Here is a 26,000-nt window from a genome sequence, read left to right as displayed (position 1 = left end):
GAACTAAAGTTGTCAACATCCTGGCGTTTTACCTCCCCCTTCCGTTGCTTTTCTGGCCTTTATTAGTATGATTGGAGAGTTAGGTAATGCTACAAATTCCTCTATCGTGTGTGTGGCGTGGCGCCTCGTCGTCACCTCAACCGGTGTAGCCTAGAGGGACAGACAATTGCTCCCGCCAATTTAGAGGAAACGACAAGGGCCTAAATTCGGCGAATGACCAGACCCATGCAAAACCAGAAACGGCTAAACACATTTCCCGTCATCCATTCGCAAGAGTGGCTTATTTGGCAGTTTTGCGCTTCTTCGCCGTCGTTGCCGACTTTGCCGCAGGCTTTTTGCGCTTCACCTGTTTGATCAACTTGTCCTTCTTCGCGTCGATTTCGTCGCTGTCTTCCTCTACCTCGGGCTTGTCGTCGACGGTGTCGTCCTCGACGACGTCATCAAAGTCCACCCGTTGTTTCGGCGCCCGCGTCGCTGCCGCCGTCAGGTTACCCGTCTTGAAGATGGCGGTGGGGTGGGTGCGCCCGTTGTAGGCCCTGGTGAACGCTGACTTCACCTTGGTGGGCACCTTGGCCACAGGGTTGGTGCTGGGCCCAATGCCAAACTCCATGATGTTGTCGTAGTCGTCTTTGGTCATGTAGTACAGGTCCATAGTCTCGATGACATCTTCAATGCCTTCTTCGCCTTTGGCGAGCAATGGCTTCAGCAACGCCTGTTGGAAGTCGCCCATGTAGTCAAGCCGCAACAGCACCTTGTCCGTCAGTGTCAGCAACCGGGTGTGGTAGTAGAGCTCTTGGAGCATGCGCTGGAACTTGTTGGTCTTCGAGTACTGGCCCAACCATTTGGGGAAGTCGATGCGCCCACCAGGCAGCCCGGCCACCTTCGACAGCGGTACGATCGACGACATGATCCCCATGAACGGCAAGAGCGACCACTGGGGCTCACTGCCTCTGACCATGGCGCCGACTCTATCCGACTGGGAGATGGAGTCGGCCGCTTCCGAAATGCGCAAAAGCTCCTGCTTCAGCCCCTTGGCCACCCCCAGAATGTTATTGTTGATATAATTCTCTTGGATCATAAGGGGGATCAAATCCATGTCACCAAAGAACAAGTCGAGCTTGTCGTTCAACGTGTGTTGCAGTTGTGGGAGCCAAATCTGACCGCCCAATAACCGCGGGGTGATGTCAAAAGGCTTAAGCGGAGCCTGCTTTTTCCACTGTTGAGCTAACTCCTTCGACCCGCCCAGGCCAATGTGCTTCAGTGTCGTCAGCACGTGCAGCATAAGATTGATCATCTGGCGCATATCACTACCGGTAGCCTGCCACAATTGGGCAATCACCAGTGGCTCAAGCTTAATCTTCTCACGGTGGGCGATCATCATGAGTCTCAGCCTCACCTCAGCCTCCTTAGGCCGCTGGAACCGGAGATCAAGCACTTTAAAATCAAATACTCTCATCTTGGGTAAAGAGCGGTCGTTGCAAATGAGAATGAGCGGCATCAGCGTCGTCTTGCAGAAGGCTGCAAGCGCCCCGGCACCGCCGTGGTCACCAGTAGACATACCATCGACTTCGTCCATAATAAGCACGAACTTCTGCTTATTGTCGACGTTTTCTGCTGGCGCTTCACCAGCATTCACCGCCCGTTTGTGGAAAAAACCCACCACACTGGTGTTATCCAACACCAGTTTAAGCTCCAGATTGAGCAACTTTTTCAGCCGCACGTCACTGGCGTTCTTCTCCACCACATCATACCCAAGCAGCCGGGCGACAATGTGGGCGGCACTAGTCTTACCGACCCCAGGAGGACCACTGAGCATCACTGCGGGGAACAGATTGCCCTTAAACGTGAACCCGCGCCGTTTAGTCTCAAACCACGTCGAGAGCCACTCCGTCAACTTGCTGATTTGTCCCTTGTTACCACACAACAGCTTCACATCTCTGGGAGCGTATTTAGATGTCCATAACTGAGCGGACTCCGGCACGTCGCTAACCGCCGCCTGTTGACGGGCCTGAGCGGCGTCTCTGGCGGCTTCTTCAAGTGCAGCTTCAGCCTCAGCATCACGCTTCTGCTTTGCCTTGATGGCTGCGTCACCATCACCACCTTCAGCAGGCATTTTACGCAAAAGCTCGATGAACCCATCTTCGTCGATGGCTTTGATCCCCAACTTTTTGATCTTTTCGATCTTTGACGGACCGGCCTCGTCGCCAATTACCACTATATCAGTTTTTCCCAGAATCAGTCCGGTGACGCGAGCACCATATTTGGTAGCAAGCTCTTTGGAAGTGTCGCGGTCCATTGTCGGCAAAGTACCGGTGAACACTATCGTAAGCCCCGTAAGACAATTGGGAGCGGCTTCGGGAATCTCGGGAACATCGCCACCGCCACCACCAGACTCCTTTTTAGCGAAGAAGTTTGGCTTCTGCGACGGGTCAACGTCAGGAAGCACGGCATCGGGTATGGTGGCAATGATTTCATGTACATCCACTTGTTTAGATTGTCCCGAAGATGATGACGAGGATGCATTGGTGGAAGAAGTAGCCTTAGATTTAGCTCTAGGTTTAGACGGGGCTTTCGTCAAATTCTCAAGCTCTTCAAGTTCATCAAAGGCAGCCGCCATTTCTTCAACTTTTTCTGCTTCTTTCTCGCGAGCTTCACGAGCTTTGACTGCTTCTTTACTGTCACCACCTTCAGCAGGCATTTCTGCTAGAAGCTGAAGAAAGCCATCCTGATCGAGTGCCTTAGTACCAAGCTCATTGATCTTCTTAATCTTCGACGGTCCCGCTTCGTCACCGACCACCACACACAGCGTTCGTCCCAGAATCAGTTTCGTGACTTTAGCGCCGTATTGTTGTGCCGTAGCCTCGGCCTGTTCGCGATCAAACTTAGTAAACTGACCCGTAAATACAATGGTAAGCCCCGTAAGACAATTAGGTGCCGCCTCAGGAATATCAATCACCTCGCCTGAGCCGGAATTGCCCAGCGACGGCCCATCGCGCCATGAGGCAGTGCTGACACTAATTCCGCTTAAATCAGCATCGGGGAGGCTGGCAAGCACGTCTGCCGCCAGTTTAGTCAGGGCTTTAGTCGATGATTCAGCTTTCACTGCGGGTTTGGCCGCGGGTTTGGCTGCTGGTTTCGCAGCGGGTTTAGCCCGTTTCGACGGCGGTGGTTGGCTCGATTCTGGCTCTTGGTCGGAGTCGGAGATGACAATGGGGTCGCCGGATGGTTCCGCCAGTGCCAGCGGCTGTGGAGGAGGCGCCAGCCGTTTCTTGGCCCCGCTTTTCTTAGAGAAAAAGTCGTCTATGCTCACCATGGGGGGCCTCTGGTCGATGGGAGGAAGGAACACGCGCACCGCGTTTGGACGCGTACTAGGAAACTGAGAGAGGACTCAGAATTGAGGAATTGACAAGAAAGGCGATAATTGATTATAATGGTCACCGAAATGTGTGACTGTTTCAAAAATAATTAGGAAATTTTCATAGTTAAATCAACCAAACTAACGAGGATGCATTAAAGGAGAGGTTAACATTGACTTCTGAGTTTATTGACTAATGCCTGATGCAAATGAAGTATTTAATAGTTGAAATATCGATGCACTAATTGATTAAGAATCAGTTTTCATCAATTCGGTTAATTTCGTCGATTTTGGGTGCAGGCTCAAGCCGAAAGATGGCGACAACCATGACGCAGAGTACGCCCCACACGGCGATATTCGTCACCAAATACCCCATAAGTCGGTGCCAGCGGTCTATGGTACGCTCGTGACACTGGCGGTCTGCACTTGGATGGGAAGGGCCCATAAGTAGGGTCCGCACATAGAAGGCGATGTTTACTAGCCAAAGCACAGGAAACACATTACCCCATAACCAGCAGTAGAAAAACTGATTGGTATGAGCAGTAATAAACAAACAGTGAGTACAACAGGGCATGTGATCGTAGAGGTCTGATGGTTGGTCATCAATGTATATATATAGCGTTTGGGGGTCAAGGCCTAATATGGCGACGACAATCAACCGCCTCTGAAACCAACATCGCATCCACTTGGTACCAACACCTCAATCCCTAGTGAGACAGAAAAGCTGAACGTGAAACATTAAAGGGTGTGGGAATGGATCTTCATGGAGATCAGGAGTAGGTCGTAGATCACTGCTAATGATGCTTTCTGGTTCGTGATTGATCTGGAAAAACACAGGGGCAAAATCATTTTTAGTGATGACAATTCAATCACTAGACAAATTTCCCATAGAATCTCTAGCTCTTGCTAAACACATGTTGTTCTCACCTCTGGTCATCCCTCTGGCACATTTGATTCAAGACGGGCCCCAAGGTGTCGCGACGCGCATATGGACGTGTCGGCCATCGCCCCACGGCTTACGCTGAAGCGAGTCAAGGAACGTACCGATGCCCTTGATGATATCGATGCAGTGGTGCTGCAGCGGCCTCTTATCGATGGCAAAAGTTATAGAGTTCTCCTCCAAGCGCTAGCCCAGTTCGTGGCGGTCGAAGCCGCCAACTACGCCAAAGCCCAGGATAATTCGGCGGTGGAAGCCAGGCTTGTACGTGGTGTTACCTTAGTAAGAGAATTGGTGGTGAAACTGATCAATAACCGGGTCAATATCAAATTGAAGGGTTACCTATCCGTGGTGGACATGGCCATTTCCGCTTATGAGTGCCACCATGTGCTAAGTCCGTGTTTTGAGGATTTATTACTTATCATCGACGCCGTGGTATCACTAACCTATGTGAGAGACCATATGACTGCTGCTGACTGGACCAGAGTTATTCGTTTTTTGGCGACAGCTCCGAACGCAACGAAATCGTCCAAGATATACCAAAAACAACTTACTCATACCCTCGCGGCAGTGGCTCACATGATGGCGTGTCCCGTGTCTACTGCTTATTTACAGGTTTACAACCATTACCTTCAAATTGAGCCTCTCATTGCCGCTGATGCTAATCCTCGAGCGCGAGTCAACCAGCTACGTCTAATTAATAAGCTCGCGCCGATGGTGGTAGGGATCAATACTGAATACGTAGCTCGTCTAGTGGGCTACGGGTTCAAAATGCTTACGGAGCCGCTCCTGCCAATGGAATCGATGCATACTCAGGTGGTGTGTTTTCTTAATAGTCCTACCACAATCGACTACGCTCCCATATCTTTATCTTCCAATGCAATGCCGCAGATGGAGCAGGTGATTGTCAACTTGCTTCGCTCGGTGGAGATTATGGCGCAGTGGCGGTGGCGTTCTCACCATGAACATGGACTGGAGCCATACCGGTACATGCAGGGCCTTAGTCAGCTTGTCACGGTGTATTTCAATGTGAAACACCAACAACAAAAGCAACAACTGTTTGACGGGGATAGTTTAGGGTTTGGTACTGGTCTTTTGGCTGCTGCTGCTTCTCCTACTTCCGCGGCCTCGGGAGGAGGTGGAAGTGAGGTTGCATCAAAACGAGCACGCAAAGAGCCTCTTGAACGCAAATTGGCGCAGGCTTCGACTGCTGTGGGGTTCTGCTTTCTGCTAATGGACTTCGATAACCACGTTGCCCTCCAACTTCTCGCGTTCATCCTGATTAATGACGTGGTGCTGGGTTACTTGACTGAGCCCGATCTTACCTACTGGGCACTTCAAGTGATGGCGCACCAGCTCAAGCGACCGGAGAGTTCCAAGCCGTCAGTGGCACTATTTCGACAGATCCTCCCATATATCAAAAGTCCCGTGCCCGTGGGTCCTATGGCATGCCAAGTGTTTGGCTTGGCGGTGATGAAAGGCATTGAACTGCTGCCGAACGCACTCGAAGTGACCGCTTTGAGTCACCAACTTAATAGCATTATCCAGTTTGCCGATACCAACGGGCCTAGTGTCATGCTGGCGGCGGCGCTTGAATTTTGGGGGTTTTTGCTGGAAGCAGCAGCGGCGCTATCCGTGAAGCTCAGTTCCCAAATGCCTCAGCGGGTTCTGAGGTGGTTTGCCGTGCGGTGGCTGGCGTATATTGGTAGTGCCACTGCTGATGATGTCGCCTCAATTTGGGGTAGTCTCGAAGGGTTCATTGGCCTGCTGGTGCGCTTAGGTCGTACTTGGAAACAACTTCCCGATAAAGATAAAGACGAGTACGCTGAATTTTGGAAATCGTATAACGACGTCGAGGAAATCGCCGCTAGACACTACCACTCTGCACTGTTGCAGTGGCGTTCACCTGTTGTTAGTGGCCAGATCGTCGCTCCAGAAGTTATGGATATGTTATACGTTGTTGGAGGACAACCAGGGGTAGCGTTTGCTGCTGGCCTTATCGAACTTCAGCTCGGTAAACTGCTGAACTTAGTTGTGGACGACGCTAAGCTGGTGATGACAGTTTTGAATCGGGTATCACCGTTACTAAGTGAACTGGTACTTCGAGAAGTGGGGTTACTAATGAAATTTGACCCGTTGGCGGTGGTGCAGTCGTCAACTTCTCGCCGACCAGAAGCGGAAGCTGTATTTGATCTGTATATGGATACTGTTGGCGATAACCAGGAAACAGCAGAGGTGCCGACGTGGACTGAGGCTACATTGAGAAGTGATAGTAACACGCTAGTGAGTGCTATACGGTTCATTGCCCGTACACGTCCGTTGGAGCTTGTGCCTGCATTGAATGATATCGATACAAGTGTCGTTCTTTGGGCCCTACCAACGATCTTGGAGAACTTGAACTCGGAGAATTTAGCAGAGTTCATTGACTACTTTGGCACTAATGTGCTTGCTCTGGTTGACTACCGGTGCGCCGAAGTCGTGGTGATTTCGGCAGTCAAACTCGTTGAGATGAGTGCTGCCAGTGACGAGTTGAATAAGCGTCATAAGGATATCTCGCGGTGGCTTTTGGATCTCACTAAGGCTAGTCTAGTGGTCACCGAACCGCTGTTGAATGTAGTGATTACATGGCTTTCCGCTGGTGCCGATAGAGACTCCGAGAAGGTCAAAATGCTTGCTACTCTTCTCTCGCTGGCTCCTATTTCAACCAAATACGCTACCGCCTCTGCCACTGCTCAATTGATCCGGAAACTCCCACCAGCAGCGCAAAAGGGAATCATCACTGCTGCCACAATTGTTATTTCAACCGATAGCGACACTGAGGCCATTACCACTCTTATTTATCGAGGGATGCTAGCGCTGGGCCTGTACGTGGCTATGTACCTGGCGCTTTTTGCGATTATGGAGGCTGCAGTTTCCGAAAACCAGCGCATGGTAGAATATGCGCCCTCTGCTCTCGCCAAAATCAGCCAGCACTATCATCATCAGCTGCTCGCCGAGCTCTTCCACCTGGTGAGCTATGATTTGCTTGCGTGGAAGTGGACTACGGAAGGCGAGTTGAAGCACTTTCCTTTCGATATATTTGACATTGATTTAGGCGAAGCGAGTTATTTGGCTTTGTCACGGGAAATGACATCGGTGGTTCTAGCACTTCCTCGTCAAGGGGATACCAGCAAAACGGAGCTTGCTCCCGAAGCAATGGAAGTTCTTGAAGATATCGCTGGTGTGAAGCAAGCTACAGTTAATGCAGTCGTGGAAGCTAGTCTCCCCGAGCTGATAGCATTGGCCTATACCAAGAAGGCTAAGGGGGCGATATTCCGTACTTTGAAGCTGGTGCTTCAGTTTGACAGAGATACCATGTTTGAACTGAGCATGGTGATTATGCTTGCCATTTTACGCCGGCTTGATGTTTCGCAAGAGGACGAATTAAATGACGCCTTTGGTATCGATCATTTACCGTTATTACACGATTCCGCTACAATTATCGACGATCCACTGGCTCTAAGAATCGTTCCAAGAACAGCCAAAGGTATTCTTGATGAAATTACCCAAAAATGGACGCCTCCACATGCGGAATACGGCACTCAGCCTGGATTCAAGCGCCATAAGTGGGTGTACTTTTGGTTGCGCCATCTTTGCGCCGACGCGGTTGCAGCGACGATGCCTGATCAACGCAGCTTAGCGTGGCGACGCGTGAAAGTGACACTCGCGCTTTGCCATCAGGGAATCCTGAGGCACCTGGCGACAATTGTCACCGAAGCAGCGCTGCAGATGATTGCTTATCCAGAGGTGATCCAGGACGTATATACCGTGCTCGAGTTTATTGACCTCTGCCAGGTAAGCGACGTGGCAGTTCTCCTTCTGCTTGTGCGTCTGTTATTAACAGCACTGCCAGCGCCTCCAGCTGCCATCATCACTGAAGTGAACCATATGGTAGAGCGCACGCAGTTGAGCGTAGAGCCTTTGTTTGCCGCGGCCAGTTCTTGGTTGCGTCTGCGCCACTCGACGTTGACGGAAGCTAAAGTCGAAGATTATCTTGCCGATAAACCGTTGGAAGACGGCGTCGCCATTATTGCCCATATATGGACGCCGCCACCGCCCACAGCACCGAAACGGGAAGTGGTGCGCAATATAACTGCCATGGCCAACTGGCCGCCACAGCTAGAGACTTGGCGCCAACAGTATAGCGCTCGCTACTACCTTCAGGGCCATTCGCCCCCGCCGCCACGTTCGACTGACGCTGATATTGTCGACTATATGCTGCTCAACCATGTGCTCAGCTTGCTTGTGGCCCCACCGTCGCGTAAGTTTTATTCATTCCGCCAGTGGGGGTTTGTTGAGGCGGCGTTCGCAGTGTTGATGAAGGAATACGCCGACCACGGCTACCCCGGGGTGCTCCCCAATTTCGCTACCACTAGCAACTCGCTGTTTGGTCGCTATGTCCAAGAAATGACGATGAGTGCCTATGAAATGGTGATGCCCCAGGTTCCAGCGGTGGTCCCCGTCGATGACATTGACTTTGAACAGGATTGGATCGCACCGTGGATGCTTGCCATGCTCGCTGATCTCTCTCATACGACAGTGGTGGCACGCATCTTGCTGCCTTTGGTAGCCAGTCTCCCACAACTAGCGCGGCGAGGGTTGGTGGCCACTGTGGGCTATTACCTCTGGCAACGAGGGCGTGCCGCCATCAACGCTGTAGTTGGAGTACTTACTACCCTCACCGATGACGGCTCTCCTTTATCCATGGAAGACAAGCAAGTGGTGGTCGAAGTTGCTTTGGGAATACGCGCTGCCGCCAAACGAGAAGGCAAATCCTCAGCATTCGCCGCTGTATGGCAGCAATTAAATTTGGCGAAGATTGTCGATTATGCCATTGCTGTTGGCCAACCGCGCACGGCAATGATGGTTGCAGAAGACGCCGCCGACACCACCCCCGACTGGCTGGTGTTTAGCCGCATATATCCTCAAATCGATGATGATTTGATCGAAGGCCTCCCACAACCACCAACGCTTTCGGCAATACTTAGCCTGATTGTTCGTGATCATAATAGCCTGAGAAGGGGTCAGTGGCTTACTGCTAACGCTGATGCTCTCGAATTTTGTGGTCACCGTCTGCTTCCTCAAGATTCCGATGATGACTACCAGTGCTGGCGCTTAAACCAGTGGGATCTTCCGCCGCCAGCGTGCCCCACAACCGAGAATGGCGTCATTTACTCGGTGCTCAAACATGTTCATGATCTGCAAACATTTGATGTGGGCACCGCTCTCAAGTGGGCGGCTCGGGTTTCTCCTGAATGTATGGCGGCGGTGGAAGCGGTGAATGTCATTGTCAACGAGGAGGAACCACCTAAAGAGGTGGGGCTGGAGCTCGCTATCCAAGCGCGCCAGGTGGGGTATCAGTTAAAGCAGAACCTTGAAGGGGTGATTCTCGAGCTGGTGCGCCTTGCTCAGGTTGCCACACTGCAAAAGCTGAAGATCCAGGCGACATTCATTATCGACGAACAGTGCCGCGAGGTTCCTGGCCTCGATCGGGTGGCCCAATATCACGATGCCCACCTCGTTTGGGACCAGGGGATGGCGTCTGCCGCCATTTCCTTGCTTGAGGGCGTCGGACTCGTTAGTATCAATGTGGGCGCTCACGCTCAGGGCCTCAACGTCCACGGACTGCTTATCGCTGCCCATCTTGTGGAGTGGAAAGCGCTGCTGCGGCAGGCGCATCCTCGCAAGCTTATGGAAGGGTTGGTGGTGCCTCAGGTCGCGGAACTCGCGCAAGTGAGCGACCCGGGGGCGTGGACGGTGGATATGGCCCGCGCCTACCGCATGTTTGGTGCGTTTTGCGAGGTTCAGGCGAAGAGTGCTAGTCTCTCTGAGGAAATTCTGGTGGCGGAGCGCCGGTTAAAGCACGCGCTCCTGGAGCTAGTCACTTGGAAAAAGCACCGACAACAACTTGAAGGCCAACGCAAACCCGACGCTAAGCGGTTAGCTGAGGCGCGGCGCCAGTTCGACCGCGCCAAACATCAAGCCAACCAGTTCCAGCTGGTAGTGGAAACCGCCGTATTTGCCCAGCGCCAGTTTGCTGCAACCGCCGTCGAGTGTTTCATGGCAAAAACCTCATTGGACGCTGACGATGAGACAACCGACCGCTTTTTTGCCGGATGGCTCCAAGCCCTGGACGACCATGACCTCCAGTTTCGCATCGCCGATAAGGTGGCGGCAATACCCGCCCACCACTTGGTTCTGTGGACAAATCAGTTGGTGCTGCGCCTTGATGGCGGCAACTCGTCATTCCAGCGCGTGTTGCTGCTGGTACTCATTCAGCTAGTGCTGCGCCACCCGCTCCACTCTGTGTACCAGCTTATTTCACTTCTCTTTGGTAACCCTAATGAGGCAAAGGTCAAAGCAGGGTATGAACTTTGGAAGCGTATTATCGCTAATGACGACGGCAACCATCACCTTCTCAAAATGATTTACAAGTTTTGCAAACAAGTGGTTGTGGTGGCAATGAAAAAGCCCCGTAAAACCATTGATTTGGCCAGTGATACTGATGTTTCCGGGTGGGTCTCCGGTGAGCTCCCACCAGTTCCGCCACCGACAATGTCGCTTCCCGTACGTCCTGATGAGGATTATTCTGAAGTTCCGACGATGGCGCTGGCGCTTCCCAAAGTGGAAGTGGCGCCGCTGGGCCTCTCCAAGCCCAAAATTATCACTTTCGTCCTCTCGGACGGCACTCACCATAAATTGCTTGCGAAACACGGTAATGACGATCTTCGTCAAGACCAAATCATGGAACAAGTGTTCGAGAAAGTGAACCAAATGCTCACTCGGGACTCCCAGGCTCGCAAGCGCAATTTGAGGGTCAGAACGTATACTGTTGTCCCGCTTGGGCCTCAGCTGGGTATGATAGAGTTTGTCCCTCGGGGGGCTGGGCTCATTGATATAGTCCGCCCATATCATCGAAATCAAGACTCCATGACTGCCGATGAAGCACGGAGTCGAATGAAGGAAATGCAGAAGGGAGATCGGGCGCTGAGAATTGCTGAATATCGCGAAATATGTAAGCATATCAAACCGGTGATGCGCCATTGGTTCCGGGATACGTTCGTTTCTCCGCAAGCATGGTACGATAGTCGGGTCAACTGGACTAGGGGAGTGGCGCTGCTGCTGATGATTGGTCACATCTTGGGATTAGGTGATCGCCACTGTAATAACGTGATGATAGACACTGGTTCCGGCGATCCAATTCATATCGATCTAGGGGTGGCATTCGACCAAGGGAAACGACTTACAGTTCCTGAAACCGTACCTTTTCGACTTACTCGCGACATTGTCGACGGCTTTGGTCCCAGTGGCGTCAACGGGATGTTCACTAAAGGGTGTGAATACACGCTTACGGTGCTCCGAGCTAATCGCAGCCACATTTTGGCAATTTTGGACGTGCTCCGGTGGGACCCTTTGTATCTGTGGCTGGTGCTGGCGGCAAAGTTGGCGCGGTTACAACTGGATGGTAAAGCCAGTGGTGTTGTGACTGAGCCGAAAGCGCTTTTGGAGGATGATGGTAGTGAAGCGGCTAAAGCAATTGTCACTGTCAGTGATAAATTGAGGGGGATCCCAGGCAATTTGAGTGTGGAAGCCAATGTGCGAGAACTCATTCATGAGGCGACCAGCGACGAAAACTTGGCATTGATTTATCAGGGCTGGTCGCCGTTTTTTTAGTCATTTAGCATTTACCTCAATTAGCATTAATGAAACAACCATATCATTAGAAGGCAATCGACATTCTCATTTGAGTTAGGGGGCATTCCTAGTGGCTAATGAAAAGTTCATGGTCATAAATTAGAAATATTATAAACATAACACTAGTATGGCCAGGGGGGGTTGGAGACACCCTGATCACCCAAAATACTGCTGGCGCTGAGTGCAACGCCATTTACTAACATCCCCCCCACGCCCCCAGCGAAGATGCCCGCAGCGGCAGCAAAAGATCCAAATAAAACTGACAAAAAGCTGCTGTCTTCGGTTGCTGCATTATCAATTCGAATCATCAATTTTCCGCCTTCAGCTTCATCAGTGTTGTAAAACTGAACTCCTACAACTTTTGGCACGTAGTTCTGATCTCTCACAACATTGTGCACTCCTTCAGCAATAGGGTTGAAGTCCATGATTCTCTTCCCGTTGCCATACTGCTGAGCTTGTACGTCTTTCTTTTGCTTGTAGCCGTCGGCGTAAACTTGCTTAAGAATTTCAACCGCTTTTTTCAACCGAGCTTCACTTGCAAAATTGCCTCGAAACATAATCTTCTTTTGGGTATGGTCAAGGTAACCGCCATAGATAAGGTTGGTGTCCAAGCCATATGACTTATCCTCCTGACATTGAATGCTGTTTCCATCGACGCATGCTGCAGCAACATTGTCTAAGATGCTTAAGAAATCAGCATCACCAATATTGGCTGCTTCGTCACTGGCGTATACATCCCACTTTCCAATTGTGCTCAAACTTTTAGCGTCATCTTTAACTTGGGGAGGGACATAGGTATAGAAAAGAGCAGTTGGTAAAGCTTTTGGTTGAGTGTTAACTTGGGTGGTTGTTTGATCATTGCCGTCAGTTGCTTTGGTGATTTGAGTAGTGGCGATGCTCTGAAGCTGGTTTACAGCTTGATCTCCATCCTGATCGTTTCCGTTTTGATCTTGACCCTGGGAGTTCCCTTGATTGTTGTCATTGTTGGAACCTTGGTTGTTATCTTGTCCTTGGTTTTGGTTTTGATTGTCACTTTGCTCGGGTTGAGCGTCAATTTGGGCATTGCCTTGGTTGTCGTCACGAGCTTGAATTTCGACGAAGTTATCGATACCGTCGCTCAAACCATTCAACACGCGGTGAGCGGAAATCACCGTAATCAAGAAAGGTAAAATTCTCATGGTGGTGCCCTGGGTTGTGAAATTAATATCCGACCATGGGTTATTTATACTCCAAATCTCACTAACACATGCGCAGGTACATGTTCAAGCGAAACGCGAGTCTTGAAAGCTAGGTAAACACGCATCAGCCGCTCGCGATGCGAAATACGAGCCGACATTGCTGATGGCAATAGTAAACAAACATTGACTACTGCCAGGTAATAGCACAAGGTAACAGTATAACAGCGTCGTTTTATTCGCATCGACCATCATAGATAAAAGCAGTTGTGAAAGTAGATTCCCCCGTTAATCGTGACTGAAGATGGGCTGACACGTTAGTTCACTTCTATGCAAGGTACGCGTTGTGCAGCTATCATTGAATGCTAAACGATCCCGTCAGTAAAATGCACCGAGAGCCTCCACTACCATGTTTGCACATACGACAATAGTGGCTTATGCTTCGCTGCTTTCAAATGCGTCAAACTTTTACATCCCAATGATCGTGTTGCCTCAATATATATTTGATGTCCAACTATTACAATCTAAATATTGAAACGCGCGCGCATTTGGGGTAGAGGAATTTATACGAAGCAAAACAACAAGCACTTCATCCACATCATGCGATAGTTATCGACTGGTTCACGCCTAATCACAGAGTACTGCCGGCTGGAATGTGCAATCTGCAGCATTCGCTCGTGTGGATGGTCCAGAAGTGGACGATTAAGTTTGAGGTGCTAAGGTAACGGAATGATATTTACTGATATGGAAGTAAGGATGCTTTTTTATCATTGTTATGGAAAGCCAATTTCAGTGAATGCTTTATTGATCGATTGTGTATGACTATGTGTAAATACGGGTATATCTATTTGCGCTTCATGTATTTACTCTTGTAAATCCACGAATTGCCCATGCTTTTAGCTCCAAATAACTCCAGCAACCGCAACCACACTGCTGCCTTGTTCAAATCCTTTTTGCGCGTTTTGGACTTAGTTGTCCAGATCTCGCCCAATTGCATCATGGCCTGTACGTACCCCATTGCCGCTGACTTCAGCAACAATTTGATACCCTGGGCTTCCTCCTTGTGGTTCAACCCCCAGCCATTCAATACTGCATTCGCTAACTCGAAATAAGCCACCGCGAGGATATCACTTTGATTTTTACTAGTATTGGCAATCTTGAGGATGTCGGTCTTCGAGAGACGGCTCATTTGATCGAACAACTGGTACGGGTCGCTACCGTTATTGACGGGGTCCTTCTGGGTATCGTAGGCCAACTTCTTCACAATGAGCTTCACGAGCTCTTCCGGTTGAAGTGCATTAAGCTTATCGACAATGTCTGCTAACGCTTTCGGTTGTGAGAACATCAAGATGCACTTGCCCAACCATTTAATGCACAGACGATCGTTTTGCTTCACACCCAAACCGAACCGGAGGGCCATTGCGTATAAGAACATCGCCTTAGGGAAGTTATCAGGTGGCAGGGCTGCGATCTGAAGTTGGTACAGGGCTTCGCGGTGTTTACCGATGTTGCGAAATTGAAGGGCAAGCTTAGTGCGGGCCTCAGGAGTCATATCTTGGGTGAGCAGTGCCGTCAGCAAGTGAGGTGTAGGGCTACCTTTAGACGACAACGCGTTGTGAGGCGGTGTAGTGGGTGGCAGCCGTTTCTTGTCGCGTCTGTGCGTACTGAATTGGGATTTCGACTGTTGGAATGGCAGCTGGAGCCCCGCTGGTTTTTCCGACACGGCCCTATACGGCGGGTACAACTGCGTTGACCGCAGCAGCTGCTGCGCCAGATTGCGGGCTGAGCTGGTGGTGGAGGGGGCCGACACACTCCGCATCTGAAGTGCCGGCGCCAGCGGTGGGGCCATCAGCGTGGCGACGTCGTGGGTACTAGCGGCGATGGGGGCGTCAGGAAGTTGTTTTTGGACCACCAGCGCCTTAGTGGTACGCGTGCGGGTGCGGTGCACTGCAAGCCGTTTAGGAGGGCCGGTATCGGCGCGGAACAGGTCAAGCAGCCGGTTGGCGTTGACGTTGATGTTTAGCGGGATATCGCCGTCGTCGAGCGCCAAGTTGCGCACCAGCGCCGCCGAGTAGTCGTGGTTGACACAGTGGGGGATGTCGATGCCGTACGCCAGCGACTTATCGGCGCCAGGACTAGCCCGGGGCGGGGGGATTGTTGGCAGCAGCGACGGCAGCCGGTAGCCGGATCCGACGGCGGTGTCGCCAGCGCCGTAGGTGTACATGGCGGGGTATGCTGAGGTGCGCTGGGGGGCTAAGCTGCGCCCCAATGGAGGCGATGGCACCGGCAGCGATGGCACCGGTGCTGGCGGCCGCTTCGCCAGACGTGGAGGCGTCGGCGGTACCAGGTGGAGCGACAGTCCCAGCACTTTCCGCAACAGCGTCACCTGTGGGTGGGTGATGGTAGCGTACAGCGAGTCGTAGTCGTCGTCGCTGGACTCGCTGGCGATGTAGCTGTCCTCCTCGATGATGCCGTTAGCGGGACGTGGCGGTGCTAGCGTTGTCGGGGCCGCTTTGGTCGGGGTAAACACTGACAGTGTCGCGACGGCGCCGGCGCCATCGCTCGCCATCGGTGTGGTCATGATCAGGGCGATCTCTCCGGCATAGTCGAAGTCGTCCAGCACGTCGTGATCGTAGCCGTCGTCGTCCAAGTCGAGGCGATCCAAAAGGCGCCCCAGCGTACTCACCAGATCAAACAGATAGACCAGAGCGCGATCAAACTGGATCGAAGGCATGTCACCCATGGTGTCGTCGACAGTATAACGGGCAGTAGAGATAGCGTTGGTGGTGGGGTTGGTGACGGTGGGGGCCTCGGGGGCTGAGAAGGAGCGTGTCCACTGCGGTTGCGACGCCATCGCTGGCGCTGACGGGGGTGGGGGTGGTGGCGGGGGCGCCATCCGCGGCAGCAGCAGCGCCGGCTTCGAGGGGAAGAGCGGCAGCTTAGCGGACACGAAGCTCAGCGGGCGCAGCGGGATCAGGGCGATGTCGCCGGCAGATACGGTGACCAATGTAACCACGTCGCGGGTGGTGTGGGATCGCTTAAGCGCTGGCAGTTGGCGTCTAAACGGGAGGGAGCGGGCGCGGTCGAGGCGCGGTTGACTGCGCAGCAGAACCAAGCGCGATAGGGTCGAGGGTAGCGGACGCGGACGTGGGGGAGCCGAGGCTTCTACCTGGCGTTCCAACTGGTGAAGGGGAGAGATCACTGGCAGCAGCACCATTTTTTTGTCCTTTTGTTTTTCTTATGCTCACGGGTTAGGTAGCCCTGGGGGGTGTCTGGGGACGAAAGGGGGCGAAGGGTGTGTGCCTTGCGCACAACAAAAGCTTAATACGACGCGACCCAAGAAAAAAAGAGGTGATGGCTCACTGGAAATTTAGGCAGTACCCCGAACACACGGTCGATGTAAACGTCTTTGTTTTGTTACAGCTTTTGTGACGAAGCGACGGCGACAAATTGCAGCGATCAAAGGTGGGATCAGGTGCGGCCAGTGAGTTGTATGGTCCCAGTGGTGGATAGAATTGGTGGTAGGATCTCGACCCAAACAAAGCGTAGCGGAGTGAATTGCAGGGGATTATCGCAATATATAGTGCTTGAGATCGGCGCCGTTTTCGACGTATGCACGTATTTCCCAGGAATGCCCGTTGGCACTAGTGCCGGTAAGGGCAGGGGGGGTGGCTACGAGTAACCGGCACACGACAGGGGAGAGAATACGAATACGGGTGTGGGGTACTAATAATGCAAAGTGTTAATTGTTTACGAGGCAATAAATATCAACAATTGGATAGTTGTTCAGCTGTTATCTTGTCTGTCTGGAATGTCCAGCCAGTCTGGCTCGTTTGGCTGGCTCGTCAACCTCGTCGTTGCCCCAGGAGGTACCGTACGTATTCTAGATTTAGTGCTGAGGCGCGCGCCGACGTAGGGGTATCCGCAGATGACGCTCAACAAAGACCTGCAACTACCGTGAGCAGGGGGTGACGTATCCACACAATGGGATCGTCAAATTGGTAAGGTGGTCTCTATTAGCTCGACGCTAGTGGTCAACTATGTAAAACGTAACCGATTTTAAAGCTATTTTCCTCTAAATTTTTGTTTAAGACGTCGTCAAGGAACCTTATTCAGGTGAGAATGTCCCGCACTCACGCACGATCCTTGCCGATAGGGAATGCTTACAAAATTTATCCGTGCGATGCCGTGAGACCGTATCGGCCTCGCCCGGCAATGACCAGCTGTGGCCCGGGTAAAAAGGCCATGCGTAATCTAGACTCTGCACTGGCGTGTCGCGGGAGTATTTGCCGTGAGCAGTTTACTGAGTAAGGCGGTATGGAGCCGAACTTTCTCCGTTCCTGGATCCCCATCTCGTATATTTCTATCATCCTCGATACCACTCAAGTTGGCAAGGTGTGAAACTCATCAACGAAGTAATAAATGTATACCCAGTCACTGTCTGAGAGATTAATTGTCAGGAGCTTTGTTTTGGCGTTTCCCCCTCATCCAGACTTAAGGAAAATCTTTGCGAACTAGCGGTTGCCGTTGACTACCGTCACCACCTTCACTACATTTGTTATTGTCCTACCGTCGGCATTTCATATACCATTTCGATAAACGGCAGGCATCATTCGATGATCAATACGATGTGAGACATACCATTTCATAAGCAGTCACTAAAAACATACCCTTGAGGGTTTGTCGTCGCTTCTAGACTATGGAATGAAACTGGGTCACGTCAACAGTAATACGTGTGCTGATACGTGTTGAGACAGCTTGTGTCTGGTATGTATAGAGATAGGGTTTTGTTTTTCCGAAAGTTAGGTCCCAGGTGGCGTGGAAAGCTTTAGCGGGAGTGAGCGTCTAGACCCCGGTCCATTTTTTTTTCAAATGCGCCGTCAAATTGAATAACTACGATTTCTTGCCGGAGAGCTATCAATAAGAAACTCAAGAACATCAACAGTTAAACCCCAAAGCTATCGCCACGAAAAATATCTCCAACCTAACTTTGTATAAAACAAATCAGTGAGAATTTACTCGATTAGAACTACTTTTGTTCCCTCTGTTTTGGCCACTCGCTTGGCGTTTGATTTCCAGCGCGACTCTAAGTCTCGTGTAAACCTTAATCACGGGGAGGTGCTTGTCGCCGTGGGTTATGTTTCAAATTATTTGATCACACAAAAAAAACCAATCCGTTACATTTGTTATACCGTGTCTATATCGTTGATGACGGTGACTCCGTCAATCCCAAAGAAAATACCAGTTTTGTCGTCTAAATTAAACCCATCGCAGCCGAAATGCCGCCCAACGCGAGCATCATATAAATGGGCACCGTGTGCGTACCGGCCGCGTTGACTTGGTTCGAGACATTGGAGGCAGTCGGTTGAGTGTAGTTGGGGTCAGCGGTGTTCGAGCGCATCACCCTCAGCGTGACAAACGTCAACGACTTGGTGGTGGGGTCATCGGACACCCCGCCCGCGGCAGGGTAGGTGGCAAGACCACCCGCAGCAGGAGCGCCAGGGGTACCGGCACCAGTGATCTTCGACGTCAGCGACGCGGAGACGCCGGACGTGCCAGGGGCAACCGGAGTAGTGGCAGTGCCGGTCGCGGGAGTGGTCGCGGCGCCAGCAACACCGGGCGTCGTGGTAGCGGCACCGGCAGCAGGAGTGGTGGCAGCAGGATCAGCCGCTGCGGGAGTGGTAGCCGCAGGGTCGGCGGCAGCAGGGGTAGTGGTGGTTTTGGCAGCGGCAGCGGGGTCAGTCGCCGGGGTGGTGGTGGTTTTGGCAGTAGCAGCCGCATCGGCCGCCGGGGTGGTGGTCTTAGCGGTAGCAGCACCAGCGGCGGCGGGAGTGGTGGTCTTCGCGGTGGCAGGGTCAGCTGCTGCCGCCGGCGTGGTGGTGGCGGCGCCGGCAGCGGGGGTAGTAGTAGTGGCGGCAGCGGCGGCGGCGGCGGGAGTGGTAGCGGCGGCGCCCGCAGCTGGAGTGGTATTGGCGGCGCCCGCAGCTGGGGTCGTCGCGGCAGCGGCTCCGGCGGCGGGCGTGGTGGCAGCGGCGGCGCCAGCAGCCGGAGTAGTGGCAGCAGCAGCACCCGCTGCCGGAGTAGTGGCAGCAGCAGCACCCGCTGCCGGAGTGGTAGCAGCAGCGGCGGCGCCAGCAGCTGGAGTCGTGGCGGCGGCGGCGGCTGGGGCAGCGGCGGGAGGATTGGCAGCGTTGGCGGGGGGAGCGGCGCCCGCCACGGGGTCAACCGCTTCCCGACGAAACCACATGCCATAGGCAGGGCTCCCCAATAACGCTCCAGAAACAACGACGTGAGATACCTTCATCAAATGCAAAAGCGAGAGTGTCGATCGGTGGTGGAGAGGGAAAGTGGAATTTGAGTGGTGCTTACAGGAAAAAACAACGCGCGACACGTGAGGTGCGTTACAAACACTGCCGGAATTTTGGTATAAATGGTGAGTGCGGCACGTGATGGAATCAACAGGATTGAGAAATTTGCATAGCGATGCAGGAAGCAAGGCGCAGCTGAACCCCAGCGCGGAAGCGTGGCCAGCGGACACGGCAATGGAAGCTAAAAAGTTCATAAAAGAAGAGCGGGAAAGGATTCATTCAGGTGTTTGGTTGTTGGCCATTTGCTGATACTAATATCATCGTTGTAAGTGTGTCTTGTGTCGATATTCAACGTTAGTTTGCCCTCGTATTGATCTCGGGAATGGCTAGTATATTCTCGCAGGGGGTGAAGTAACTGGCTCGCAATCAGAATTAGGCAAGATCGCCGGCGGATTTATGAGTTTCGAGTTCTCGGCACTGGCAACCGGATTTTAAGAGTTGCTTTGCTGGTCTTTCCTTAATGAATCGACGTGATCAGACCGAATATACACGGATGAAGGTGAGATGTGAAGAGAGAAGTACGCGGTCAATGGGTGCGCCCAAAACCTAAATGTATTGCGAGTGTCCGCGTCGTAGAAGCACTCGAAAAAGAAACTCCGGTACAGGGAATCGAACCCTGATTTGCTCGGTGAAAGCGAACCGTGATAGCCATTACACCATACCGGATAATTTGCAAAATGTCGTGTAAAATGCTAGCTTCCAGATCGGAGTTATTGAGGAATGACTCTGATGCTGGTCGAAGGGTCTGGAAGGTTCGAGAAGCCAGACGCAGTCACATGTGAAGGCTCGATACACATGTGACAGATGCAGAAGAAGGTACCTGGAGCTTCCATGGTGGCAAAGTGGGAGGCCGCAGGTTGGTGTATAAATATGACTGATTTGATTAGAAAAGAATACAAGTGTTTTATTAGTGAGCTTCGGATATTATACAACACAAAAATTTTAAACCCGCTCTTTGGTAATTTACCAGCTCCACTAATCTCTTCCAGAAATAAGTCTTTCCGACGTTTAAATGGTACCACTTGTGCACGACAGCCTATAATAAACCTTTCATTTCCTATATAACCCGCTACTTTGTCCGTTTCTTCTTCAGAGGCGGTTCATCCTCGGTGGGAATGAGCACATCGTACTTTCCGTCGGCTGGTTGCGGTTCATCGCTGCCGAAGGTATTCTTTCTCCATTCTCTGACGCGCTTGCGCTTGGCATACTTGCGCTTATCCCGCTGGACGTCCTCCTTTGACCGGTAAGGAGCCAACTTCTTCATACTCAAAAATTGACCCAATTGCTTATCGTCGGCAACCAAGATATCTCGGGTGGACAACCCGAACGATTCTGGCGAAACTTCACGGTACTTAAACACCACACCATCGTCATCGTCAGCTTCACGGGAACGGCCCCGTTCTTCAACAATCTCGTCGAACAAGTCCAACGTGGCGGACTCGACGATCCGTGCCGCCGCCGACTTCAACGCCTCTTTCAGCTTCTTCTCCTGCTTTTTATCCAGCTTCTTCTTTTTAGTCTTAGTGGTCTTAGTAGAGTCAGCGTCCATATCGATCTCTGCGTCTTCAAACCCGGCGATGGCTTCGTCGTCTTCGTCGTCCCATTCAGGCTTTACGTTGGCGTCGTGGTCATCGGCAAATTGTTCATTAAAGATTTCCGCCATCTTAGCGTCCCAGTCGTCATCGTTAAATTCGTCATTTAATAACGATTTGCCAAATACTCGTTCGATGACTTCGTCGCTAACGTCACCACCCACAGCCTTCTTAATTTCAGCTAACCGGTCCATCACCAAGTTCACCTTTTGGTTCTTCTTCTTGGTGAGTGCTTCCTGAGTAGCTTCCTTCTCCTTCCGCTTCGCCTCTCGCTGTTCTTGACGCTTACGCGCCCGAGCACTAGTCTTCTCCCGTCTCATCGACGCCTGGTCTCTGGCGTAAGACACGATCTCGGCTGCTTCCTTATCTTCGTAACGGAAATTATAAGCGTGTTCAAATTGTTCGGCAGCCTCTTCAAACTCTTGGGCATCGTCAGCATCGATTCTGTCCAAATTGACCATCTTATCAGTCTTCTTAGGGATCCATGCTTGCTGATCCAAGAACAGTTGAAGAAACGCTTCGGCGTCGGCATTAGGGTCGGGAAGTGACGGTTCGGCATCGTGGATATCACCAATCTTGGCTTCTTTCTTCTTCATAAATTCACCATCATCGTCCTCGTCATCAGAGGCAGCGTTGTCAAACGCGTCCTTGATCTCAGCTAAAATCGCGTCTTTCTCTTCTTGCTTTTCCACCACATACGGCTTCTTACCGTCGACGGTACCGTACTCATTCTCCATTTCTTCTTCTTCATCATCCTCGTCCTCATCCTTGTAGCCACCACTTAAAATTTGTTTGCGGTGGTAGTCTTTAAGGTATAATGGTTTCTCCTTAGGTTGGACATTGAGGTTAGCCACTGCCTTCTCGGGGTCCTCAAAGAAGCGGTAGTTAGGGTCGCTCAACTTGGGGTCGTTCCGCTTGATGGCATCAAGCACCTGCTGGATCCCCAGCTCGACATTCTCGGTGATAAGCTCGCCAAACTCGTCTTCCTCTTCAGAGGTCAGCAGGTCATCGTCATCGTTATCGTCATCACCGGCGGCGTCGCCGGCGGCAGCCGCCAGATCGACCACTGGCATTTTGCGGGCGTTCATGTCGTCGCCATTGTCGGTTTTAGTCGTAGCGGTGGCGGCTTGGGCCTCGGCGAGCTTTCTCGCTGACTTCTTCCGGGGCATTTACTGAGGGGGTGCCTAGTCGCGCGATGAGGCTGCCCCTCTGTGGCGGGGAGCCGTCTTCGCGATGCCTACCACCAAAATTCGCGAGACTGCGAACAATGAGGGTAGCCGCGAACAAAACAAAAAGCTAGCCCCCATTGAAGCCCCACTCTTCGACAGGAGACAGGTGTGGTGGGGGTAGCTGGTGACCCCACGCAATCACCGAAAAACGTGGGTAACCACCATTGTTTCACATAAACCCCCTCCTCTAACCCCCTTAGTACTCTAAAGTCCAGCGCGGCACCCCATGCCCACAGCACCAAACTCCATTTCGGATCTATTGTTCTGCTCCACTTCACCCACTCGCCCGTCTCTCCACATTTCCCTCCCCTCGTACTCGTATGGCGAGCCCCACATGAAGCCCCTCCCCTTGTGCGAGGGCCATGTGAGAAAATGCCTCGAACTCCAGAATAACCCCGGCTCTCTCCCCAGGGGCGGGTGCCCGTATTGTCGCCTACAACCCGTTGCAGCGATTCCGCCAACCCTCCCTAATCGAGGGAATACGACGAGTCATTCCTTCCCAGTGACGTCGACGCGCGCCGGAACCTCTCTCCACCCACTTGCTGCTGCTGCCTACCCTCAGCACCGCCCCACAGGCCCGTCTCCCCCACAGGCCCGTCTCCCCCACAGGCCCGTCTCCCCCACGGGGTGGGTGCGTGTCGCTAAACGTCGAGCAAGGTAAAAGCGCTGCGAAAGCGCAATTTCTTTTTTGTGGTCTGTCTACCCTGCCGCCTAGGGCGACGACAGACGGCTTGGCGCCCTCCGGGAGGCGGTGGCTGTGGGTAGTCACTGGCTCTGTGGTCACCACTGACGCGATAAAGGCTATCGCGAGGATACGAGTTGGCAAGCGGTATAGCGGCACTTTTCGCTAGGTGGTCTGGGGCTAATGGATTATCTGTTGGCATGTGACGCTGGCCGGTGATCTACCCGGCTGATGTATTCCCGGACATCGCTTGATATGTCCGTAATGCTTTTTCTAGAGTCAAAGTTCTTTTTTTTTCTACTATGGGTGATTTGCAGGTTATGTGCCACTGGCCACTCAGACATTAATCGTTCCCTCGGTGGTGCTATTTTCGGGTGTTAAAGTACTCTACCGAGGATGACAGCACCGACACTGCCATTATCAGGATAGAACACCAAGGATGACTTCAAGGTGCTTTTTCATCGTCGATTTATCGTAGTGGAGAACCACTATCGATAACTACTAACGCATCACGTGTGTCACCGTCCCCTCATTTATCGATTAGCGCCACGATTCAGTTATCATTAGCCAGATTATAATTTTTCTCCCAGTGATGTCCTCCACGATGTACATGGGGATGTCGACATTCGTTTGTGCCACTACATACGAACGACATGAAACACGCGCCGTTTCCATTAGCCCGTATACCGAGGCCTGTTTACTCCACATCACGATGACGTAGTGGTTTCTCGAAACTCGACGTTGATACTGTGGTGCCATTATCAGCTTATCGACGAAATTTCCTTGTGAAATGTGGGTCTCGGTGCGAGGAGTTCCGGAAACAATGCCGGGGTATCGGAAATCCGCATCACAATAATATTCACCCTCACCCATGGGACAGGATGAGGCCTCCACTCTCTGAGAGAGGCGTAATCGCCCCATCGGAAGTCTCCAGGAACAATAAAGATTTGCTGACACAAAGCCAAAGTGGAGATACCCTCAAAAAATACACCAGACAAAAAAAATTATTCGCTGCAAATACAATACGTCGTCCATCGACTACCGAAAGGCGAAAGTAGAGCCGTCCACAAAACGATGGCCCTAGGTAAAAGAAATCCTGAAAATCTAGTGGTTGCGGCCACTGCTGACCGGTAAAACCCTAATCTCTCACCATCCCTAGCAACCATTTGCCATGTGCATTCCATTGATCCGATTCGGTTGTAAAGTAGACAGCTCTCGCTTAGAGCTCTCTTACATGGCTTGATGGCGTTACATGGCTTATTTCGGCAGGTGGGTGGGAGTGGTGCCACAATGGTGCACGGTCAGTGACGTATCGAGCCCTCCGCCTGCATATAGTCGAAAAGGACCCTGAGTGGGCGCTGTGAGTAAGCTTTATATTAGTGGCGACGACAATAATTTCTGGTTAGCTAATCGGGCATAGTTTCCGAGACTGGCGCCGCGAGATGCGCGGTGAAAGGCGCAAGGCGCCCGAATGGGCGGCGACGCCAGCTGATACGAACAGGGCAAGAAAGGGAAGAATGATGTTCTATTGTCAAGCCAGAAGCCTATCGATGGTTAAACTCTATCAGTGGGTCCTATATCCCGTTTAACCGTCGTGGCCGAGCACCTCGTCTAAAAAGCCAAAGTCGGCTAGCTGGGGCGCGTGTTTTAAAAGCACCGGCGCCGCCGTTAGCGGGGGGAGCTGGCTCCACGTAGTATCTGTGACGGTGGCAATGGCGTTATCGGGAGCGACGGTGGTGGCGGGGGTGGCAGGGAAGGTAAAATCAAACGTAGGCGCAAGCGGCCACGGCTCCTCAGCGATATCGGCAAAGGCGGTGATATCGTCGCTCCCCGGCGCCAGCGGGTACGGTGTCGGGGGCGTGAGGTTGCCGACGTTGGTAAACAGCAGCGGTGGTGCCAGCTTGTGGCGTTTAAGCGGCGGGTACGGCATCACCATCTCTTTGACGTCGTGGTTAGCATCGACGTAAGTGTAGGCGCCCTGGTTGTCGGCGACCCGCTTGCCGAACTTCGAGTCTCGGAGCGCCTGGCGCAACAGGTCGCGGATGACGACGTCGCTGAACTGGGCGTCCTCGACGGGGCGGCTCAATTTGCCGGTGACGACGTCGTGGGGGGTATAGTACAGCACCAAGTGGATGGTATCGCGCTTGGCCTCGCCGGAGAAGTTGAGGTCGGCGGTGGTGGTGGTGATGGAAAGCAGCTTTTTGATGAGCAGGTGGTCGTTCAGCACGTCTTCGGTGACGGTGGCGAGGGGCAGGGGCGAGTCGTCGTGCTTGGTGCGGTAGACAAGGAACCGGCCCACGATCCGCAGCAGCAGCCACAGGACGCCATCGGTCCAGCGGCGGATGCCCAGGTGGCGTTCAACAAACACAAACACGTTGCCCAGACAGATCAACTGGGAGCGTTCGGTGGGCAGCGGCCGCTGGTACACCGCGGGCAACTTGCGGGCTAGCACCTGCTGCACCACGAGCATGGCGTCGGCAGTCAGACCAATGTAGCCGTGGTAGGTGGGGATGACGGTCATTGCCGTGTGTGGTAGCAGTCCAAGGAGAGGTGGATAATCGGGATTTTGCGTGGGCTTTTCACTGGTAATATATCATCATTTTTCATGTCGGGCGGCAACCCCGTGCATTGTCATGCCGATTCCCGATATTAGATGTGGGGCAGATGAAGTGGAAGGTACAAAACAATTTGACGGTTGGGGGCCCGTGGACGGCCCAGCCAACGCCAGATGGGTCTGGCCAGCGGGCGGCGGCGATCCTTTGGGTGCACACAAAGAAAAGGTCTTGGCACTACCGCACCCAGAGAAGGCTACCAGGCACCTAAACCGCTAGCTAGGCGGCAAAGCAACCCCCCGTCAGCGTAGGGAGGTCGCCGCCACAGAGCATTCCCCTCCCTGTGAGGGGGTAACCACGACGCTGCAGCCGACCT

The 26,000-nt window shown here is 52.5% G+C and overlaps 7 protein-coding genes across 7 annotated transcripts; 1 reads left to right on the top strand and 6 right to left on the bottom strand. All coding sequences in view use genetic code 12, as the record gives it.

Annotated features, from left to right (window-relative positions):
- Positions 1–280: 280 nt before the first annotated feature.
- On the bottom strand, positions 281–3,313 carry RFC1 (replication factor C subunit 1; the record flags this gene model as incomplete). The annotated part of the gene is made up of 1 exon (XM_034153514.1): positions 281–3,313. The coding sequence occupies one exon, from the start codon at positions 3,311–3,313 to the stop codon at positions 281–283; it is 3,033 nt and encodes a 1,010-aa protein (XP_034014248.1).
- Positions 3,314–4,343: 1,030 nt separating this feature from the next.
- Positions 4,344–12,005, top strand: TEL1 (DNA-binding protein kinase; the record flags this gene model as incomplete). Its single annotated transcript, XM_034153513.1, has 1 exon — positions 4,344–12,005. One exon carries the CDS (start codon positions 4,344–4,346, stop codon positions 12,003–12,005), a length of 7,662 nt encoding a protein of 2,553 aa, XP_034014247.1.
- A 143-nt stretch (positions 12,006–12,148) lies between these two features.
- Positions 12,149–13,204, bottom strand: DIURU_001014 (uncharacterized protein; the record flags this gene model as incomplete). The annotated part of the gene is made up of 1 exon (XM_034153512.1): positions 12,149–13,204. One exon carries the CDS (start codon positions 13,202–13,204, stop codon positions 12,149–12,151), a length of 1,056 nt encoding a protein of 351 aa, XP_034014246.1.
- Positions 13,205–14,045: 841 nt separating this feature from the next.
- On the bottom strand, positions 14,046–16,055 carry DIURU_001013 (uncharacterized protein; the record flags this gene model as incomplete). Its single annotated transcript, XM_034153511.1, has 1 exon — positions 14,046–16,055. The coding sequence occupies one exon, from the start codon at positions 16,053–16,055 to the stop codon at positions 14,046–14,048; it is 2,010 nt and encodes a 669-aa protein (XP_034014245.1).
- Positions 16,056–18,455: 2,400 nt separating this feature from the next.
- DIURU_001012 (uncharacterized protein) lies at positions 18,456–19,505 on the bottom strand (the record flags this gene model as incomplete). Its single annotated transcript, XM_034153510.1, has 1 exon — positions 18,456–19,505. One exon carries the CDS (start codon positions 19,503–19,505, stop codon positions 18,456–18,458), a length of 1,050 nt encoding a protein of 349 aa, XP_034014244.1.
- Positions 19,506–20,638: 1,133 nt separating this feature from the next.
- Positions 20,639–22,330, bottom strand: DIURU_001011 (uncharacterized protein; the record flags this gene model as incomplete). The annotated part of the gene is made up of 1 exon (XM_034153509.1): positions 20,639–22,330. One exon carries the CDS (start codon positions 22,328–22,330, stop codon positions 20,639–20,641), a length of 1,692 nt encoding a protein of 563 aa, XP_034014243.1.
- A 2,327-nt stretch (positions 22,331–24,657) lies between these two features.
- Positions 24,658–25,593, bottom strand: DIURU_001010 (Gti1/Pac2 family protein; the record flags this gene model as incomplete). Its single annotated transcript, XM_034153508.1, has 1 exon — positions 24,658–25,593. One exon carries the CDS (start codon positions 25,591–25,593, stop codon positions 24,658–24,660), a length of 936 nt encoding a protein of 311 aa, XP_034014242.1.
- Between the last annotated feature and the right edge of the window lie 407 nt (positions 25,594–26,000).

The sequence above is a fragment of the Diutina rugosa genome (assembly GCF_008704595.1).
Source record: "Diutina rugosa strain CBS 613 chromosome Unknown scaffold31_size150537, whole genome shotgun sequence".
In the NCBI taxonomy this organism is placed as follows: domain Eukaryota; kingdom Fungi; phylum Ascomycota; class Pichiomycetes; order Serinales; family Debaryomycetaceae; genus Diutina; species Diutina rugosa.
This window is presented reverse-complemented; position numbering and strand designations above follow the sequence as displayed.